This window comes from Theropithecus gelada, chromosome 14 (genome assembly GCF_003255815.1).
Source record: "Theropithecus gelada isolate Dixy chromosome 14, Tgel_1.0, whole genome shotgun sequence".
Taxonomy (NCBI): domain Eukaryota; kingdom Metazoa; phylum Chordata; class Mammalia; order Primates; family Cercopithecidae; genus Theropithecus; species Theropithecus gelada.
This window is the reverse complement of record NC_037682.1, coordinates 65,811,856-65,830,454: the sequence shown is the minus strand read 5'-3', so window position 1 is coordinate 65,830,454 and position 18,599 is coordinate 65,811,856. Positions and strand designations below refer to the sequence as shown.

General features: G+C 43.7%; 2 protein-coding genes across 8 annotated transcripts in view; one reads left to right on the top strand and one right to left on the bottom strand.

Moving 5' to 3' along the window:
- Positions 1-13,613, bottom strand: part of PAAF1 (proteasomal ATPase associated factor 1) — a 52,140-nt gene extending 38,527 nt beyond the window's left edge. The window contains exons 1-4 of one of the 6 annotated variants that reach the window (XM_025357255.1): positions 13,244-13,343; positions 11,495-11,535; positions 2,873-2,929; positions 2,515-2,618 (exon numbers count right to left, since the gene is read on the bottom strand). In XM_025357255.1, coding sequence (XP_025213040.1) covers positions 2,515-2,618; positions 2,873-2,906 — 138 coding nt within the window. In that variant the 5' untranslated portion in view covers positions 2,907-2,929; positions 11,495-11,535; positions 13,244-13,343. Of the gene's footprint in view, positions 1-250; positions 716-2,514; positions 2,619-2,872; positions 2,930-11,494; positions 11,536-13,243; positions 13,344-13,571 lie in introns of those variants that run through there. The other 5 variants (XM_025357256.1, XM_025357257.1, XM_025357254.1 and 2 more) reach the window with 5 other exon arrangements.
- Positions 3,276-17,612, top strand: LOC112606599 (cytochrome c oxidase assembly factor 4 homolog, mitochondrial). 2 transcript variants are annotated; one of them, XM_025357259.1, is made up of 3 exons: positions 3,276-3,316; positions 4,433-4,442; positions 16,525-17,612. In XM_025357259.1, exon 3 carries the CDS (start codon positions 16,871-16,873, stop codon positions 17,159-17,161), a length of 291 nt encoding a protein of 96 aa, XP_025213044.1. In that variant the 5' UTR covers positions 3,276-3,316; positions 4,433-4,442; positions 16,525-16,870; the 3' UTR covers positions 17,162-17,612. The 2 variants fall into 2 exon arrangements, with proteins under 2 accessions (XP_025213044.1, XP_025213045.1); XM_025357260.1 differs by lacking the exons at positions 3,276-3,316; positions 4,433-4,442 and adding an exon at positions 13,372-13,556 and having other exon boundaries at positions 16,882-17,612.
- The last annotated feature ends 987 nt before the right edge of the window (positions 17,613-18,599 follow it).

Here is an 18,599-nt window from a genome sequence, read left to right as displayed (position 1 = left end):
GACAATCATGCTGTTAATGAAAATATTTTAAAGAAAAACTGCAAGAGAGATCAGAACAGACAAAATTCAAGTGGAAAAAATGTGAGTATGCTGCACTAAGATAAAATTCTAAGTCAAACATTTTTATCCTCCAGGGTTAGACATTTAAGCACAATGACAGATCTACTGTTTAAGAGAACAATGTAGCAATATCAAATAGCAAAGTGACTCATGGCAGTTAGGAAACGAATGTTCAACTATAAGCACTTACTGTCTGAACCCACCCAGCAGGTTCACAGCAAAAATTAGCAATCATGTTTGAAGTGATAAGGACTGTATCCAGGTCTGAGTATGAAGGGAAGAAAGAAGTCAGCACCCAGGCTGTGCAAAAACACCTGAGAAAAACGTAGGCTTGCATGGTAGTGCTAAACTTGGAATCAACAGAACTGGGTTTCAATGCCAGCATACAGTCTGTCTTTGATTATTAGAGATTAATTAACCTCTCTGAGTTTGTTTGCCTATCTGCAAAATGGAAATTTAAAATGCCAATCCCACAGGATTGTCATGGTAAAACAACCAAAACTAACTTTTGTAGTATTTTATAGATTCATCCACATGCAGTCTCATTCCCCATTAACCATTCTAGGAGGTAGATTATGATCTCAGCTTTATTGATGAGGAAACTGAGACCCAGAGAACTAAGTTATTTGTCCAAAATCACATAGCTAATAAGTGTCAGAATTAACTAAGACTTAGATCTTCTGACACCTATAATACCCATAGCTGTTTATGAAAAACAAATATGAAATATATAATAACATGTAGCCTATTACCTGGCCCAAAGAGAGTAATGAATGAACATTTGCTAAAAATCTTATGTAAAAAACAAAGTATTCTCTATTCTTGTTAGTATACCCAAAATTTTTTTTTTTTTTTTTTTTTTTTGAGACGGAGTCTCACTCTGTCGCCCAGGCTGCAGTGCAGTGGCGCAATCTCAGCTCACTGCAAGCTCCGCCTCCCGGGTTTACGCCATTCTCCTGCCTCAGCCTCCAGAGTAGCTGGGACTACAGGCGCCCGCCACCTCGCCCGGCTAGTTTTTTTGTATTTTTTTAGTAGAAACGGGGTTTCACCATGTTGGCCAGGATGGTCTCGATCTCCTGACCTCGTGATCCGCCCGTCTCGGCCTCCCAAAGTGCTGGGATTACAGGCTTGAGCCACTGCGCCCAGCCCCAAAATATTTTTTATAACTAAAAAGTTTAATTACACAAAAAAAGAAAAATGAAACAAAAGGCTGGTCCGCCCTTAAGGAATCATCTCACCTTAGGGAATGAATAAACATTTGCTAAAAATCTTATATGAAAAATGAAGTATTCTCTATTCTTGTAAGTATATCCAAAGTATTTTTATAACTAAAAAGTTTAATTACACAAAAAATGAAAAATGAAACAAAAGGTTGGTCCACCCTTAGGGAATCATCTCATCAGAGCATACTAACTGCAGCAGTCAGAATTAGTAGGGAGAGGCAAATCATGGGTGCACCAATGCTTTGCTTACCCATATACTCACCTCAAAGACAAACAAGAAAAACTGTTAAGTACTATTAATGTAGACTCTTCATCAAGGCCTCAACAGATATGGATTATAAGGCTACATTGTTCAGTGTAGTAGGTAACAGCCATATCAGGCAACTGAGAACTACTTGGATATAGGCATATGTTTTCAACTGTAAATTTTATAAAACCTAAATACAGATCAAGTATTTCTAATAAAAATTAGAGTCTGAACTAGGCTGTAAAAGTAAAATATACATGGAGTTTTGAAGACTTAATAAGAAAAATAAATGTAAAATCTCTCTAATAATTTTTAGTAGTATTTACAGGTTGAAATAATGTTTTAGGTATACTGGGTTAGATCAAATACATTATTAAAATCAAATTTGGCTAGGCGTGGTGGCTCATGCCTGTAATCTCAGCACTTTGGGAGGCCAAGACAGGTGGATCACGAGGTCAGGAGTTCAAGACCAGCCTGGCCAACATGATGAAACCCCATCTCTACTAAAAATGCAAAAATTAGCTGGGCGTGGTGGTGGGTGCCTGTAATCCCAGCTACTAAGGAGGCTGAGGCAGGAGAATTGCTTGAACCCGGGAGGCAGCAGTTGCAGTGAGCCAATATCGTGCCATTGCACTCCACCCTGGGTGACAGAGCAGGACTCCATCTCAAAAAACAAAACAAAACAAAAATCAATTTCATCATTTACTTTTATCTCTATATAATGTGGCTACTAGAAAATTTTAAATTACACATACATCTTGCATTATCAGAACTGATATAAGGGAAGTAAGAGGAAGTTTGATGGCACTTAAAAGTATATGTAACTACACGAGAAAAAGAAAACTATTAACACAGGCAGCAAAAACTATGATTCTCATATAAATGAAGTGGAGATACACGATAATCGTATAAATATCTAAAGTAGATGTATGGGTACTACCATAGTTTTAAATATCATGCCATCTAGAAGATATAAAAACATACCTTGTTTATTTCATTCACAATAAATCCTTCTGAAGCTGTAACCTCTGGGATGCCATCTAGGCCAATTCCTTGACAAGTTAGGCTGCCATACAAAGACGGTTTCCCTATATGGTACAAAAAAAGCATGTCTCAAAAAATAAGAAAAATTTACTATTTTTCTCTTTGAAGACCCAATTCAGGCATCTGTATAAATAGTAAACCCATGAAATTGGCCCATGAAAGAAAAACAGGTACCTGTGTTAAAAGTCAGGTGAAGTAAAAAGAGAATTAGATTAGGTGTCTTAGTCTGTTTAGTGTTGCTATAAAGGAATACCTGAGGCTGGGTAATTTACAGAGAAAAGAGGTTTATTTGGCTCACGGTTCTGCAGACTGTACAAGTATGGCACCAGCATCTGCTTCTGATGAGAGCCTCAGGCTGCTTCCACGCATGGCAGAAGGAGAAGGGAGCCAGTGTGTGCAGAGATCACATGGTGAGAGAGGAAGTAAGAGAGAGGAGGGAGATACCAGGATCTTTTTTACAATCAGCTTTCTCAGGAAAGAACAGAGTGAGAACTCAGTCACTCTCACTCCCCAGGGAGGACATTAATCTATTCATGAGGTATCTGCCCCCATGACCCAAAACACCCCCCGTTAGGCCCTACCTCCAACACTGAGGATTAAATTTCAACATGAGATTTGGAGGGGTCAAATATCCAAACTATAGCACTAGGCAACTCTAATTTGAAAGGGAATACACTTTCAAGACTAAAATACATATTCTATTTTTTTTTTTTTTTTTTTTTCTGAGATGGAGTCTTGCTCTGTCACCTAGGCTAGAGTGCAGTGGCGCGATCCGGCTCACTGCAACCTCCGCCTCCTGGGTTCACGCCATTCTCCTGCCTCAACCTCCTGAGTAGCTGGGACTATAGGCACCTGCAACCACACCCAGCTAATTTTTTATATTTTTAGTAGAGATGGGGTTTCACCGTGTTAGCCAGGATGGTCTCAATCTCCTGACCTCGTGATCCGCCCGCCTCGGCCTCCCAAAGTGCTGGGATTACAGGTGTGGGCCACTGCACCCGACCTGACTAAAACACATTTTCAAGACTAAAAAAGAACAAAGATTTAGTGATTTGATACAGCATTTGTAGAGAGGGCTGCTAGAGTGATCTCAACCTGATGTAACTGGCTGTGAAATGTAATTCTTCCAGGATGAAAGGTGAAGATCAATATGCATACATGTATTTATCCACAGTATATACACATAATACACAGTAAAGAATTAAGCTTCAGTAACCTGTAAAATTTGCCTAAGTAGAATACTGATTTTTTTTTTTTTGAGACGGAGTCTCGCTCTGTCGCCCAGGCTGGAGTGCAGTGGCCGGATCTCAGCTCACTGCAAGCTCCGCCTCCCAGGTTCCCGCCATTCTCCTGCCTCAGCCTCCCGAGTAGCTGGGACTACAGGCGCCCACAACCGCGCCCGGCTAATTTTTTGTATTTTTAGTAGAGACGAGGTTTCACCGTGGTCTCGATCTCCTGACCTTGTGATCCGCCCGCCTCGGCCTCCCAAAGTGCTGGGATTACAGGCGTGAGCCACCGCGCCCGGCAGTAGAATACTGATTTTGCAGAGATATGGGCCAAGTAAGAGATTATCCTACACATAAGCACACGCAGATGATAAAATGAAGTTAAAAACTGTTTCCATTCTTCTTCTACACCTTATATATTCATGTCCAAAACAGCCCATATAACACACTGTTTACATGCCTGACTTGCCCAACAGACTGTGAAGTCCTTGAGTCTACCAGGGTGCTACATTCATTTATTATTCAGTAAATAAATGTTGAACCAAACTGAAGTTACAGAAGAGAGAAGTAGAAATCACCATGGATTCACATAAGAGTGGGAGGGCTTTTTTTTTGAGATGGAGTTTCATTAGTGTTGCCCAGGTTGGAGTGCAATGGCGCGATCTCAGCTCACTGCAACCTCCACCTCCTGGGTTCAAGCAGTTCTCATGCCTCAGCCTCCCAAGTAGCTGGGATTACAGGCGCCTGCCACCACATCTGGCTAATTTTTGTATTTTTAGCAGAGACGGAGTTTCACCAGATTGGCCAGGCCGGTCTCGAGCTCCTCCCCTCAGGTGATCACCCACCTCAGCCTCCCAAAGTGTTGGGATTACAGGCGTAAGCCACCACGTCCGGCCGGGAGCGCTTTCTAGAGAGTATAGGACTTGCATAGGATCCTCAAAGAAAGATAGGAGCTGGCTAGGAAGAAAATAAGGGAAAGAAAACTCCAAATTAAGGAGGAGCATATCAAGAATGAAAGAAAGTCGGCTGGGCATGGTGGCTCACGCCTGTAATCTCAGCACTTTGGGAGCTCAAGGTGGGTGGATCACAACATCAGGAGTTCAAGACCAGCCTGGCCAACACAGTGAAACCTCATCTCTACTAAAAATACAAAAATTAGCCAGGTTTGGTGGCATGCGCCTGTAGTCCCAGCTACGATACTCAGGAGGCTGAGGCAGAAGAATCGCTTGAACCTGGGAGGCGGAGGTTGCAGTGAGCTGAGACCACGCCATTGCACTCCAGTATGGGTGACAGAGTGAGACACCATCTCAAAAAAAAAATAATAAAAGAAAAAAAAAACAAGAGGGAAGGAGTCATCAATTAATACACCAGTTTGGTAATAGCAGTCATGGAAATGATACTTAAGGGATAAATCCCAGAGAAACTCAAGTCTAGGGTAGAAGTTTGGCCTATAGAAGACCTAGTAAAGATGCTTTTCACAGGGAAGTATCATGAAGCACTATTTCAGAAAGATGCCACAAAAACAGAACTGAAGGAACTTCACTTTTTATCCCACTCCATAATTCCCTACTGTGTTTACCAACTGCCTTAAGAAGTCTGGCCCTCATGGTGCATCATTTCAACCAATCACTCAATGACTTCTCTACATTTGTGGATGTGTATATATATGTATTTTTTAAATATTTGAGACAGGGTCTCACTCTGTCACCCAGGCTGGAGTGCAGTGGCATGATCATGGTTCACTGCAGCCTCTGTCTCCTGGAATCAAGTGATTCCCCCACCTCAGCTTCCTAAGTAGCCTGCATGCCACCATGCCCAACTTTTTTTTTTTTTTTTTTTTTGAGACGGAGTCTCGCTCAGTCGCCCAGGCTGGAGTGCAGTGGCGCGATCTCGGCTCACTGCAAGCTCCGCCTCCTGGGTTCACGCCATTCTCCTGCCTCAGCCTCCCAAGTAGCTGGGACTACAGGCGCCCGCCACCACACCCAGCTAATTTTTTGCATTTTTTTTTAGTAGAGAAGGGGTTTCACCGTGTTAGCCAGGATGGTCTCGATCTCCTGACCTCGTGATCCACCCGCCTCAGCCTCCCAAAGTGCTGGGATTACAAGCGTAAGCCACTACGCCCGGCCAATTTTTTATTTTTTATTTATTTTTATTTTTAGTAGAGACTGTTGCCCAGACTGGTCTCGAACTACTGGGCTCAAGCAATCCTTCTGCCTCAGCCTCCCAAAGTGGTAGGATTACAGGGTGAGTTACCCTGCCCAGCTGACTTCTCTGCATTTGTGAAGTCACTAAAATGACCTCAGCCTTGGTTTTCTCTATATAATAGCAGAACTGGGATCAATCCAACCACTCACCTTCTACATTCCTACATGCAGGCTGCTAAGCACTGCTCCAGAAAAGGACACAACTGCCAATTGTCACCAATACAATTCATGTTTCTAAACTCAGCAGTTTTGTAATCCTTTCACCTCTCCCATTCCCCATAGCAGCCGGTTCTCATGCCATCTATCCTGCCATCAAAATCTCCTTCCCTCATAATAGCCAAAACCTAGAAATAAATGTCCGTCAATTGATGAATGGATAAACAAATTATAGTGTATCCATACAACAGAGTATTACTGGGCCACAAAAAGGAATGAAGTACTGATAAAAACAACAAATAGAAACATTGTACTAAGTTGCCTGTAATCCCAGCACTTTGGGAGGCCGAGGTGGGTAGATCACTTGAGGCCAAGAGTTCAAGACCAGCCTGGCCAACATGCCGAAACCTCATTCGTCTCTACTAAAAATACAAAAATTACCCGGGTGTGGTGGCAGGTGCCTGTAATCCCAGCTACTCAGGAAGCTGAGGCACAAAAATCACTTGAATCCGGGAGGTGAAGGTTGCAATGAGGAGCTGAGATTACGTCATTATACTTCAGCCTAGACAACAGAGTAAGACTCTCAAAAAAAAAAAAAGAAAGAAACATTATGCTAAGTGAAAGAAGTCACACAAAAGGCCACGTATTTTATGATTCCATTTATGTGAAATGTCCAAAGTAGGCAAAACCATAGAGATAGAAAGTAAACTAGTGGTTGCTAGGATTGGGGGGTGGAAAGTGACTGTTAACGGGTATAGACTTTTTTTGGGGGGGGAGTGATACTAGAAATAATATATGTAAAGCAACTAGCACATAGATAGCACACATTTTTATCTCAATAAAGCTGTTATTTAAAAACAAAAACAAGAAACAAGATGGTGGATCACACCTAGAGTCTCAGCTACTTGGGAGGCTGAGAAAGGATCACTTGAGCACAGGAGTTCAAATTCAGCACCTGGGAAACACAGTGAGACCCCATGCATTAAAAAATAAACACAGAAGTTCAAGACCAGCCTGGGCAACATAGTGAGACCTTGTCTCCACAAAAAATTTAAAAAATTAGCCGGGTATGGTGGTGCATGGCTGTGGTCCCAGCTACTCAGGAGGCTTAGGTGGGAGGATCTCTTGAACCCAGGAGATCAAGGCTGCAGTGACCCATAACCATGTAACTCTACTCCAGCCTGAGCAACAGGGCAAGACCCTGTCTCAAAAAAATAAGAATAGGCCAGGCACAGTATGTCTGTAATCCCAGCACTTTGGGAGGCCGAGGTGGGTGGATCACAAGGTCAGGAGTTCGAGACCATCCTGCCTAACACAGTAAAACCCTGTCTCTACCAAAAATACAAAAAAACTAGCTGGGCATGGTGGCGGGTACCTGTAGTCCCAGCTACTCAGGAGGCTGAGGCAGGAAAATGGCATGAACCCAGAAGGTGGAGCTTGCAGTGAGCCAAGATCGTGCCACTGCACTCCAGCCTAGGCGACAGAGCGAGACTCCATCTCAAAAAAAAACAAAACAAAAAAATTAACCAGGCGTGGTGGCACATGCCTGCAATCCCAGCTATTTGGGAGGCCGAGGCAGAAGAATTGCTTGAACCCAGGAGGCGGAGGTTGCAGTGAGCCAAGACCACACCACTGCACTCCAGCCTGGGCGACAAGAGCGAAACTCCAACTCAAAAATAAATAAATAAATAAATAATATATAAAAATAAAAATAAACACACAAAAAAACAAAAACCATCCTCCTCCTTAAGAGACATCATTAACTCCAATTCATAAAGAAAACTGAGCCTACAAGTTACCCTCAAAAAAGAAAAAAAAAGTGCGGGTGCGGTGGCTCACACCTGTAATCCCAGCACTTTGGGAGGCCACAGTGAGTGGATCACAAGATCAGGAGATGGAGACCATCCTGACTAACACGGTGAAACCCCGTCTCTACTAAAAATACAAAAAATTGCCAGGCGCGGTGGCTCATGCCTGTAACCCCAGCACTTTGGGAGGTTGAGGTGGATGGATCACCTGAGGTTGGGAGTTCGAGACCAGCCTGACCAACATGGAGAAACCGTGTCTCTGTTAAAAAAAAAACATACAAAATTAGCCAGGCATGGTGGCACATGCTTGTAATCCCAGCTACTCGGGAGGCTGAGGCAGGAGAATTGCTTGAATCTGGGAGGTGGAGGTTGCAGTGAGCCAAGATTGTGCCATTGCACTCCAGCCTCCAGCCTGGACAACAAGAACGAAACTCCGTCTCAAAAAAAAAAACAACAAAAAAACAAAAAAATTAGCCAGGCATGGCGGCACACGCCTGTAGTTCCAGCTACTTGGGAGGCTGAAGCTGGAGAATCACTTGAACCTGGCAGGCGGAGGTTGCAGTGAGCCGAGACTGCGCCACTGCACTCCAGCCTGGGCAACAGAGTGAGACTCCATCTCAAAAACAAACAAACAAACAAAAAACTCCTTGGTTGTTGAAGGTAGCTTGGTAATTAAAAACAAAACAAAACTAAGTTTGTTGCTTTGTAAAGACTTGATAATTTTTTTAAAAACTGTTTTAGGCCAGGGGCAGTGGCTCATGCCTATAATCCCAGCACTTTGGGAGGCCAAGGCAGGAGGATCACTTGAGGTCAGAAGTTCAAGACCAGCCTGGCCAACATGGTGACATCCCGTCTCTACTAAAAATACAAAAATTAGCTGGGCATGGTAACATGCACCTGTAGTTCCAGCTATTCAGGAGGCTGAGGCACGAGAATCGCTTCAACCCGGGACTGGAGGTTGCAGTGAGCTGAGATCATGCCACTGCATTCCAGCCTGGGTGACAGAGCAAGACTCTGTTTAAAAAAACTGCTTTAATAGTATGTATGGGCAAGATAAATGCAAAATGTTAGGGAAAAGATCTAAAAAAATATAAACCCCAGTTGACATTTTGCTCTTAGATTGCTTTTTTAGCGTAAGTAAAGATTTGCCTTGCTTTAAAGAAACTGTGCCTTTCGGTTATGGTTTATTATAAGAAAGCCAAGGTCCTTGTAATAATCAGTGGACTAATGAAGAGATGGTGAATTTTAATGTATGTTTATATATTTTAGTTAAAATAAAATGTAGGTCTTTTGTGTATTTTTTTTTTTACTTTTATTTATTTATTTATTTATTTTTGAGACGGAGTTTCACTCTTGTTACCCAGGCTGGAATGCAATGGCGCGATCTCCACTCACTGCAACCTCCACCTCATGGGTTTAAGCGATTCTCCTGCCTCAGCCTCCTGAGCAGCTAGGATTACAGGCAGCACCACCATGCCCGGCTAATTTTTTGTATTTTTAGTAGAAACGGGGTTTTATGTTAGCCAGGCTGGTCTCAAACTCCTGACCTCAGGTGATCCGCTCACCATGGCTTCCTAAAGTGCTGGGATAACAGGCGTGAGCCACCGTGCCCAGCTTTTTTTTTTTTTTTTTTTTTTTTTTGAGACGGAGTCTTGCTCAGTCGACTAGGCTAGAATGCAGTGGCATGATCTCGGCTCACTGCAAGCTCTGCCTCCCGGGTTCATGCCATTCTCCTGCCTCAGGCTCACGAGTAGCTGGGACTACAGGCACCCGCCACAATGCTTGGCTAAGTTTTTGTATTTCTTTTTAGTAGAGCCACTGTGCCCAGCTTTTAAATTTTTTTTATTTTTATTTTTTAATTGAGACAGGGTTTCACTCTGTCTCTCAGGCTGGAGTACAGTGGCACAATCCTAGCTCAAGCAGTTAGAATAGGATTTTTGACCATAATTAAGCACAATAAAATAGGTAAAATAAAATACAATATTGTCCTTGAATTTTTGTTACATATATATATATGTATATATGTGTATGTATGTGTGTGTATATATATATTTGTATATTTGTGTGTGTGTTTCTTTTTTTAGAGACAGGGTCTCACTTTCTGGTCCAGGGTAGGAGATCACGTAGCATGATCACGGCTACCCGATCAGGGTAGGAGATCCAGTAGCATGATCACAGCTCACTGCAGCCTTGACTTGTTGGACTTGAGCAATCCTCCCACCTCTGCCTCTTGAGTAGCTGGGACTACAGACACCCAACACCATGCCCAGCTAGTTTTATTTGCTGTAGACACGAGGTCTCCCTATGTTCCCCAAGCTGGTCTCAAGCAATCCTCCATCTTGGCCTCCCAGAATGGTGGATGATAGGTGTGAGCCACCACATCTGGCCTTATACTTTAAGATGATTGGCAAGTCACAACACTATAAAGTCAGTCCTTTATTCCACTGATATAAACAATAATCTTTTTTTTTTTTTTAAATGATGGGGTCTCACTCTGTCACTCCAGCAAGAGTGCAATGGTTCAGTTGTAACTCACTGCAGCCTCAACCTCCTGGGCTCAAGAGATCCTCCTATCTCAGCCTGCCAAGTAGCTGGGACTATACAAGCATGCCACGATGCCTATTTTTTTTTATTATTATTTTTTATAGAGATGGGCGTCTCACTTTGTTTCCCAGGCTGGTCTCGAACTCCTGGGCTCAAGTGATCCTCCTGCCTCAGCTTCCCAAAGTGCTAGGATTATAGGTGTGAGCCACTGTGCCTGGCCAAAACTTTATTTGTCATAGAAATACAATATATCAGTAGCATTTGAAATGAAAGATAATCAGCAAAACAAAACTTTCTCACAGAATTTAGAAGGAAGGTTGATTTGTTTTAGAATGGTACCACATTGGTTACCAATTTGAAAAGAATCCTGTGAATGAAATAAAGAGTGTTATTCAAAAGAAAAACTGATAAGACTTGGGAGCTTCCTGGATATGGCAGGGTCAAATAACTAGGTTTTTCACTCTGGTGCCTAGAAAAATGATGGTAACTTAAGAAATGAGAAAATCAAGAAAGAGAACTCACTTGACAACAAATGTACTCAGCTTGGTTTTGGACTTCAGTAAGTCAAGTAACTTAAGGTGACAGTGAGACCTTTAAGCAGAATCTCCAGCAAACAACTGATCAATCTCTGTTTGAACATGCAGAAGTCAGGGCTGGAGCTATAGATCTAGAAATTATCATCAAGAAGGTCCCAGTTAAAGCTGCAGAAGTGCTTAGAATACAACAGCACAGGGTAAGTGATTAATTAAGATGCATCAACAATGTCTCCATGAATAAGTCTGTGGCTTTCAAATGGAAAATCAATCTGAAGGCCTTCCCTTGGAATGGAGGAGTTGGGGTGTTAGCTATACAGTACTGACTGGTCAAGCATATTTGCAGACTATGAGTATTATATAAGGAGGCTGGGCCAAGAGAAAATAGGAAGCTTTCTTTTAAGGATAATAATCCTTCTTCTTTAAAGTGACAGCATATAGGGTATTACCTGGGGGATGACAGCTCAGCCAGGCCTCCCCTTCATCCTTCCTATGAAGAAAGACAAAAGCTTAATTAGGCTCACCCAAAGTTGAACAGGATCCCATAGTTACAAGGGAAGAAAGAAGGTCATGTAACCTCCAGTTTGGTCACAGTACTTAGACATGAGCTAGTTCAACCTTTCATCAGGTATAGATCATTCTAAGACAGACAAACTTTATTTGTTCAAGAAGTATTTGTGGATTAACTATTTAATGAATAGATATCTGTTGGTTAAATTAATGCTCATCCATCAACAGTGAGCTCACTTTGAAAAATCAAGGTTATCTAATTAGATATTTATCAGGATTATTGTAAACCAAGCCCTGTGCTAAGCACTTTCCATATACAATCATTAACTCTCACAATAACCAAACAAGATTCCTTTTATTATTTCGGCACCTGCCCAATCATCCAAATCCTGATCTCTTCACCCTAGCACTTTTAGGGTCTAATGGAAAGGGTCTATGCTTTTAAGACAGAAACATCTAGGTTGACAGTAACCCTCTATCATTTGACGAGATGCATGATCTTGGGCAAGTTAAGCCTTCTGATTCTGGTGCTGTACTTTCTCATAGGTACCTAGTGGAACTTCATGTTATTGTTCTTTACTACTTATCACATTCTGTGTACTAGCAACTAGTCTGTATTTTGGCCCACCTAAATTAAGGTATAAATTTAGTAAGGTGAAAATTTCTTAAATGCAGAAGGCTGTTTCATTCATCTTCACCATTGTTTCAATTTGAAAAACCCTTATTAGCAGTAGCAGTTGACAAATATGGCACTGCTATATCCATCCTGATTCCTAGAGAAACAACTGGCACAGTATAAGATCAATAAACGTTTTATGAATGAATAGTTGGCTGTGTATTCCTACTTAAGATTTCAGCTTTTCTTTTTTTTTGAGATGAGTATCGCTCTGTCACACAGGCTGGAGTGCAGTGGTGCAATCTCAGCTCACTGCAACCTCCACCTCCTGGGTTCAACCGATTCTCCTGCCTCAGCCTCCCGAGTAGCTGGGATTATAGGTGCCCACTCCCACACCCGGCTAATTTCTGTATTTTTAGTAAAGACAGGGTTTCACCATGTTGGTCAGGCTGGTCTTGAACTTCTGACCTCAAATGATCCACCAATCTCAGTTTTCCAAAGTGCTGGGATTACAGGCGTGAGCCACCGCACCCGGCTTGGATGTCAGCTTCTTAAGAGCAGGAACCATTACTTATATTTAGAGTATACATCTGAGCTCCACCAAGCATCCAGTACTGGGCCTGGACATAGTGTTAGTTCCCTTAATAGTATCGTCCAGTATGCCCAATATAGCATTAGGGGCCTAGGAGAATACAAAGGTTCCATCACATGCACAAAGTGGTGGTGAGTACAGGGACTTCTGGAAATAACTGACGACTAATCAATATTTGCTAAATGACTGCTTGGCCAAGAGCCTTCCTGCCTTCCAGTATCCCTGTCTTTCTCCAACTCACTGATACTAATTCTGACGCGGGGATCACACAACTCATGTGCTCCCTTGGCCTGGGGATAGCTTTTCAGAGAATGACCATACGGGTTTGAGACTTCTTTTTCCGGACCCTGTTCCCTCCATATCCCTCAACAATTGATGAAGTAACCCCTATTGATATCCTGGACCAGGCATGGCTCTCCTTGACGCAAAAGCAACATCCACTACCCTCCTCCTCTGACTCTGTTCTGGGCCTGGATTCACCTTAGGGCTTGCGCCCAGTCGCTCTGAATCCTCAAAGGCGCCGCCATCTCGACCCCGCCTCCACCAGCCCACCTCTTCCGCCCCTTCCCGGAAGTGGGTCCCCGAGAAGGGTGCGGCGAGGACAGAGGGTGGGCTCAACACCGAGAGGCCACCAATGAAAACGTGCCTTTTTCACGTTCCCCGCCCCTTCCGTGTGCGCGCTCCACACGAGGGGCTGGTTCCCGGAAGGATGGACAGAGGACCCTCAACCGCCTGCGAAGCTCAAGCCGCTGCGTAGGAGCGTGTGTTCGGGCCCTCTTCTCCCACCTATTCGGTGAGCATCGCATACCGCGTTCTTCAGAAGGCGTTGCGGGCCCAAAGGTGCAGCGATTAGCGGCCGCGCGCGCGCATGCGTCCTCAAAGTTCAAAGTCCGCGATGCCCCTGAGGCATTTCAGGCCTCGTGGCTGCCAGCATTTTTCTGCTTTAAGATCCTTTCCATGACTTCCTAGTTTAGGCCAGCCTCCACGATCCAGCTGCCAACCATCTAGCCTACCCTGATCTCTGAGCAGGGGTCGTCCTCATTTTACTCCGGAGACTGAAGCCAGAAGGTGGTGAGAGGAGAGTACAGTAGCATTTACTGAGTCCTGTTGTAGCCCAAGCACTTTTCATTCGTTAATCTTCATTCTATTGTGCGAATTAAATATTATTAATGGGGAAACTAAAATGAAAAAGTTTACATAGTAAGGCGTAGTGCTGGGATTCGAATACGGATCTCTTGGTTTAGGATCCAAGGCACTTTCCATTCCACTGTTCTTTCTCTAAATTATTTGCTGCTGGCCTGTTTAGGAAGAGAAAACTATCATTTATTGAACTCTTTAGACGTACTAGCCTCCTTACAAACCTTATCTTTTTTTTTTTTTTTTTGAGACAGGGTCTCCCGCTGTCACCCAGGCTGGGATGCAGTGGCATGATCACGGCTCGCAGTGTTGCCCAGGCTGGGCGCAAACCATCCTGCAGCCTCAGTCTCCCAAAGTGCTGGGATTACAGGCGTGAGCCATGGCACCCAGCTTCATCTCTGTGTTTCCAGAGAGGTTATCAAATGACGTGTCCAAGGACACCAAATGAGGCAGTGACAAAGCTAGGTCCGAGTCTGTTTCAAAGCCCATTTTCCCCCTCCTGCTTAAGTTATACTGCCTCCAAGGCAAATGAGTTGTGTAAAGTGCCTGACTCCCTCTTGTGACTTCCCCATTGCCCTCAGAATAAAAAGTCTTAAATTCCCTACTATGTCCTACAAAGCCCACCAGTTTAATATTGTCTTGTTCTGATACTCTATTTTCCCATCACTGAACTTTTTTTTTTTTCTCTCATGTATCAGATTCTATCTTAACCACCTGCTCTTCCATTGACCAAAAATAGTTTTCCCATCTCTGGCTAACTTTTGTTCCATATGTCAAGTTTCAGCTTGGAAATCACTTCCTCTAGGAAGCCTTCCCTGCTATTCCTGCCCTTGTCTGGATTAGGTATCCCTCCACTGTGGTCCCAGTCTTCGCTATCTGTACACTGCATAGTAAACTGCCCTGTCTCCTTGTCTAGGTTGTAAACTCCATGAAGCCAGGAACTTAACTGACTTAGACACTCTTGACTCCTCAGCACTAGCATAGTGCCTGGTACATGATAGGTACTTAATCATTGGTTGAGTGAATGAGAGACACAGTAAAGGTAATAAGGAGTCCTTCTAGTTTCTTTACAGCCCATCATGGTGAAATTTTTGCAAAGGCTGAAGTCATTTCTCTTCAGATCTTAAGTTCCTTCTGTATGCTGCTTTCTGCTGAGTGTTCTGATGCAGATGGGCATGACAGTTTGGGCAAATAAATACATCTCACATTTTTGTATAGTTTACAAAGCCATCTCACCTTATAGATGCAGAGGCCAGGTTTCTGCATGGTGTATGCTACAGCCACACTGAGCTCTTTCTATCCTTCCCATGTGCCAAAACCTACCCATATTTGGGCACCCTTTCACTTTGTTTTTTTGTTTGTTTGTTTTGGAGACGGAGTCTCACTCTGTCGCCCAGGCTGGAGTGCAGTGGTGCAATCTTTGGCTCACTGCAACCTCTGTCCCCTGGATTAAAGCGATTCTCCTGCTTCAGCCTCCCAAGTAGCTGGGATTACAGGCACCTGCCATCATGCCCACCTAATTTTCATATTTTTAGTGGAGATGGGGTTTCACCAGCTTGGCCAGGCTGGTCTTGAACTTCTGACCTCGTGCTCCACTTGCCTCGGCCTCCCAAAGTGTTGGGATTACAGGTGTGAGCCACCACATCCAGCCTCTTTCACTTTTTAAACTTTGTTCTTCAGCATAGAATAAGACTAGCAGGATAAAAGAAGAACAGTTATTTATTTATTTGAAACAGGGTCTCACCATGTCACCTAAGCTGGAGTATAGTGGCAGCATCATAGCTCACTGCAGCCTTTCAACTCCTGGGCTCAAGGGATTCTCCCTCTTCAGCCTCTTGAGAACCTGGGACTACAAGTGTGTGCCACCATGCCCAGCTAATTTTTAAATTTTTTTTCTTTCTTTTTTTTTTTTTTTTGAGGCCTCAGAGTTTCGCTCTTGTTCCCCAGGCTGGAGTGCAGTGGTGTGATCTCGGCTCACCACAACCTCCGCCTCCCGGGTTCAAACGATTCTCCTGCCTCAGCCTCCTGAGTAGCTGGGATTACAGGCATACGCCACGATGCCTGGCTGATTTTGTATTTTTAGTAGAGACAGGCTTTCTCCATGTTGGTCAGGCTGGTCTTGATCTCCCGACCTCAGGTAATCCAACCACCTCGGTCTCCCAAAGTGCTGGGATGACAGGCGTGAGCCACCGTACCCAGTCATTTTAAATTTTTTTTGTAGAGATGAGGTCTTGCCATAACCCAGGCTGGTCTCAAACTCCTGGGCTTAAGGGATCTTCCTTCCTCAGCCTCCCAAAATGCTAGGATTACAGGTTTGAGCCATCGTACCTAGCTGAAAGTTTAGTTCTTTTTAGGTAGATCAGAGATAGCTTATCTAAAAAGATGACATTTCACCTAATTAATATTCCAATAGCAAAATCCATTGAACTTATTGAATGTTATGTCAAGCATTCTCACATGGTTTATCTCATTCAGTTCAAACCACTTTGCAGGCCTGCTCTCGGCCAGTCCTAGTGCTGGAGGCACAAAGGTAAATCAAGACAAACATCAGCTGGGCACAGTTGGCTCACACCTGTAATCTCAGCACTTCAGGAGGCCAAGGCAGGAGGATCGCTTCAGCCCAGGGTTTTGAGACCATGCTGAGCAACATGGAAAAACCTTGTATCTATCAAAAAATCAAAAAAATTAGCTGAGTGTGGTGGTGCACACCTGTAGTCCCAGCTACTCTGGCTGGGGAGGAACTGAGGCGGAAGGATTGCTTGATCCCTAAAGATGGAGGCTACAGTGAGCCTGGGCAACAAAGCAAGACACCCTTAAAAAAACAAAACAAAACAAAACACAAGTATCTGTCTGCAAGCTTAGAGTCTCCCACGGGAGACATAAACAGGCTAAATGGTGCAGTCTGGTCAGTGCTATTTATAATCTAGGAACCTTACATATTATATCCCCACTCTAACCTTGTCTCTGTTAATGTTCTATAGACTCCCTATCCCCAGGATGTCAACCTCAGCCCCTCAAGGCCATACCTGGACCCAACGGGTGAAGAAGGAGGATGAGGAGGAGGACCCGCTGGACCAGCTGATCTCCCGCTCTGGCTGTGCTGCCTCCCACTTTGCAGTGCAGGAGTGCATGGCCCAGCACCAGGACTGGCGGCAATGCCAGCCACAGGTGCAGGCATTCAAGGATTGCATGAGTGAACAGCAGTTGAGGCGGCGAGAGGAGCTGCAGAGGAGGAAAGAACAAGCCAGTGCCCACCACTGAGACCTCAAACCACCTATCCCCAGTAGATGGCCCTGCCAAGATCAGCACCCAGCAAGATTATAGATCAAGAAATCCTAAATGCTGGGTGTGGGAGGTATAAAACATGGGGATAGTTTTTGGATCTGGAGTTGAGAGCCATGGGTTTAGACGTGACTGGCACAAACAGCTGTCATATGTTCGTGGTCAGATCTCACACATCCTCAGCTGTCTTGTTCCACCAGTATTTGCCAGGAAAACAAAGAATGTGGTAAGGGATGCTCCCCCACCCCACATCTTGGGTCAGTGTGCCAAGTACTGAGATGATTTTAGGGACATTTTATTTTAAATTAAATTCACAATCTAATGGTAAATTGATTACCTGATTAGTGCTTTTCTCTTTCATCACTTGTTCTGGATGTTTCAGTCAGTTTAGTGGAAGGAAGAAAGCAAATGGGGAAACTTTTTATTCAAATATGTTTTTGTTTTGTTTTTTTGAGACGGAGTCTCTGTTGCCCAGGCTGGAGTGCAGTGGTGCAATCAGGGCTCACTGCATCCTCAGTGGGCTCAGGCCATCCTCCCACCTAAGCCTCTCAAGTAGCTGGAACCACAGGTGTGTGCATCACCACACCCAGCTAATTATTCAAATATTGAGTATCTATTAAATGCTAGATTCTGTTGAATTAACAGATACTGAGTCTGGCTTTAACCTGCTCCCAACCCAACAAACACACAAAGTTGGGCTAACATTTTTAAAGTATATTTAACACTAAAATACAGATTTTCAGCGTTTGAAAAGTGGAAAAGCTGTTAACATTGATTTTTATTCCCTCTTAACAATTTGCTGGAGCTGAATGACTCCCCCTTTTAGTAGGTTGTGTTTTCTGATTCAAAACAGTTGCATATCAATTCTCATTTTTCTTCAACAAAACTCTTCCATTCTATTCTTTTTTTTTTTTTTTTTCTGAGATGGAGTCTTGCTCTGTCGCCCAGGCTGGAGTGCAATAGTGCAATCTCGGCTGACTGCAACCTCTGCCTCCCAAATTCAAGTGATCCCCCTGCATCAGCCTCCCAAGTAGCTGGGACTACAGGTAAGCAGTACCACACGCGGCTAATTTTTGTATTTTTAGTAGGGAACGGGGTTTCACCATGTTGGCCAGGCTGGTCTCGAACTCCTGACCTCAAGTGATCCACCCTCCTTAGCCTCCCAAAGTGCTGGGATTACAGGTATGAGCCACCACACCCAGACAGTAACAAATATTGCTTCAGGATCGATCTATTAGAAGCCCAAATCTGAGGTATAATAGGCCTTAAAATTTGCTTTGAGCCTTCATGCCAGTATCTGGGGAAGAAGTAAAGAGAAAAGAGGGGAGAAGATAGGAGTTTAAAGAACAATCCTACTTCTGGCTGAAGGGGATAACCAGGCAAATTATAAAGATGAATTGCTATGTGTGTGTGCTCA

What these genes read in the sequence shown, in the direction of transcription:
- LOC112606599 (XM_025357259.1), top strand. Translation starts at nt 16,871, where the DNA reads ATGTTCTATAGACTCCCTATCCCCAGGATGTCAACCTCAGCCCCTCAA.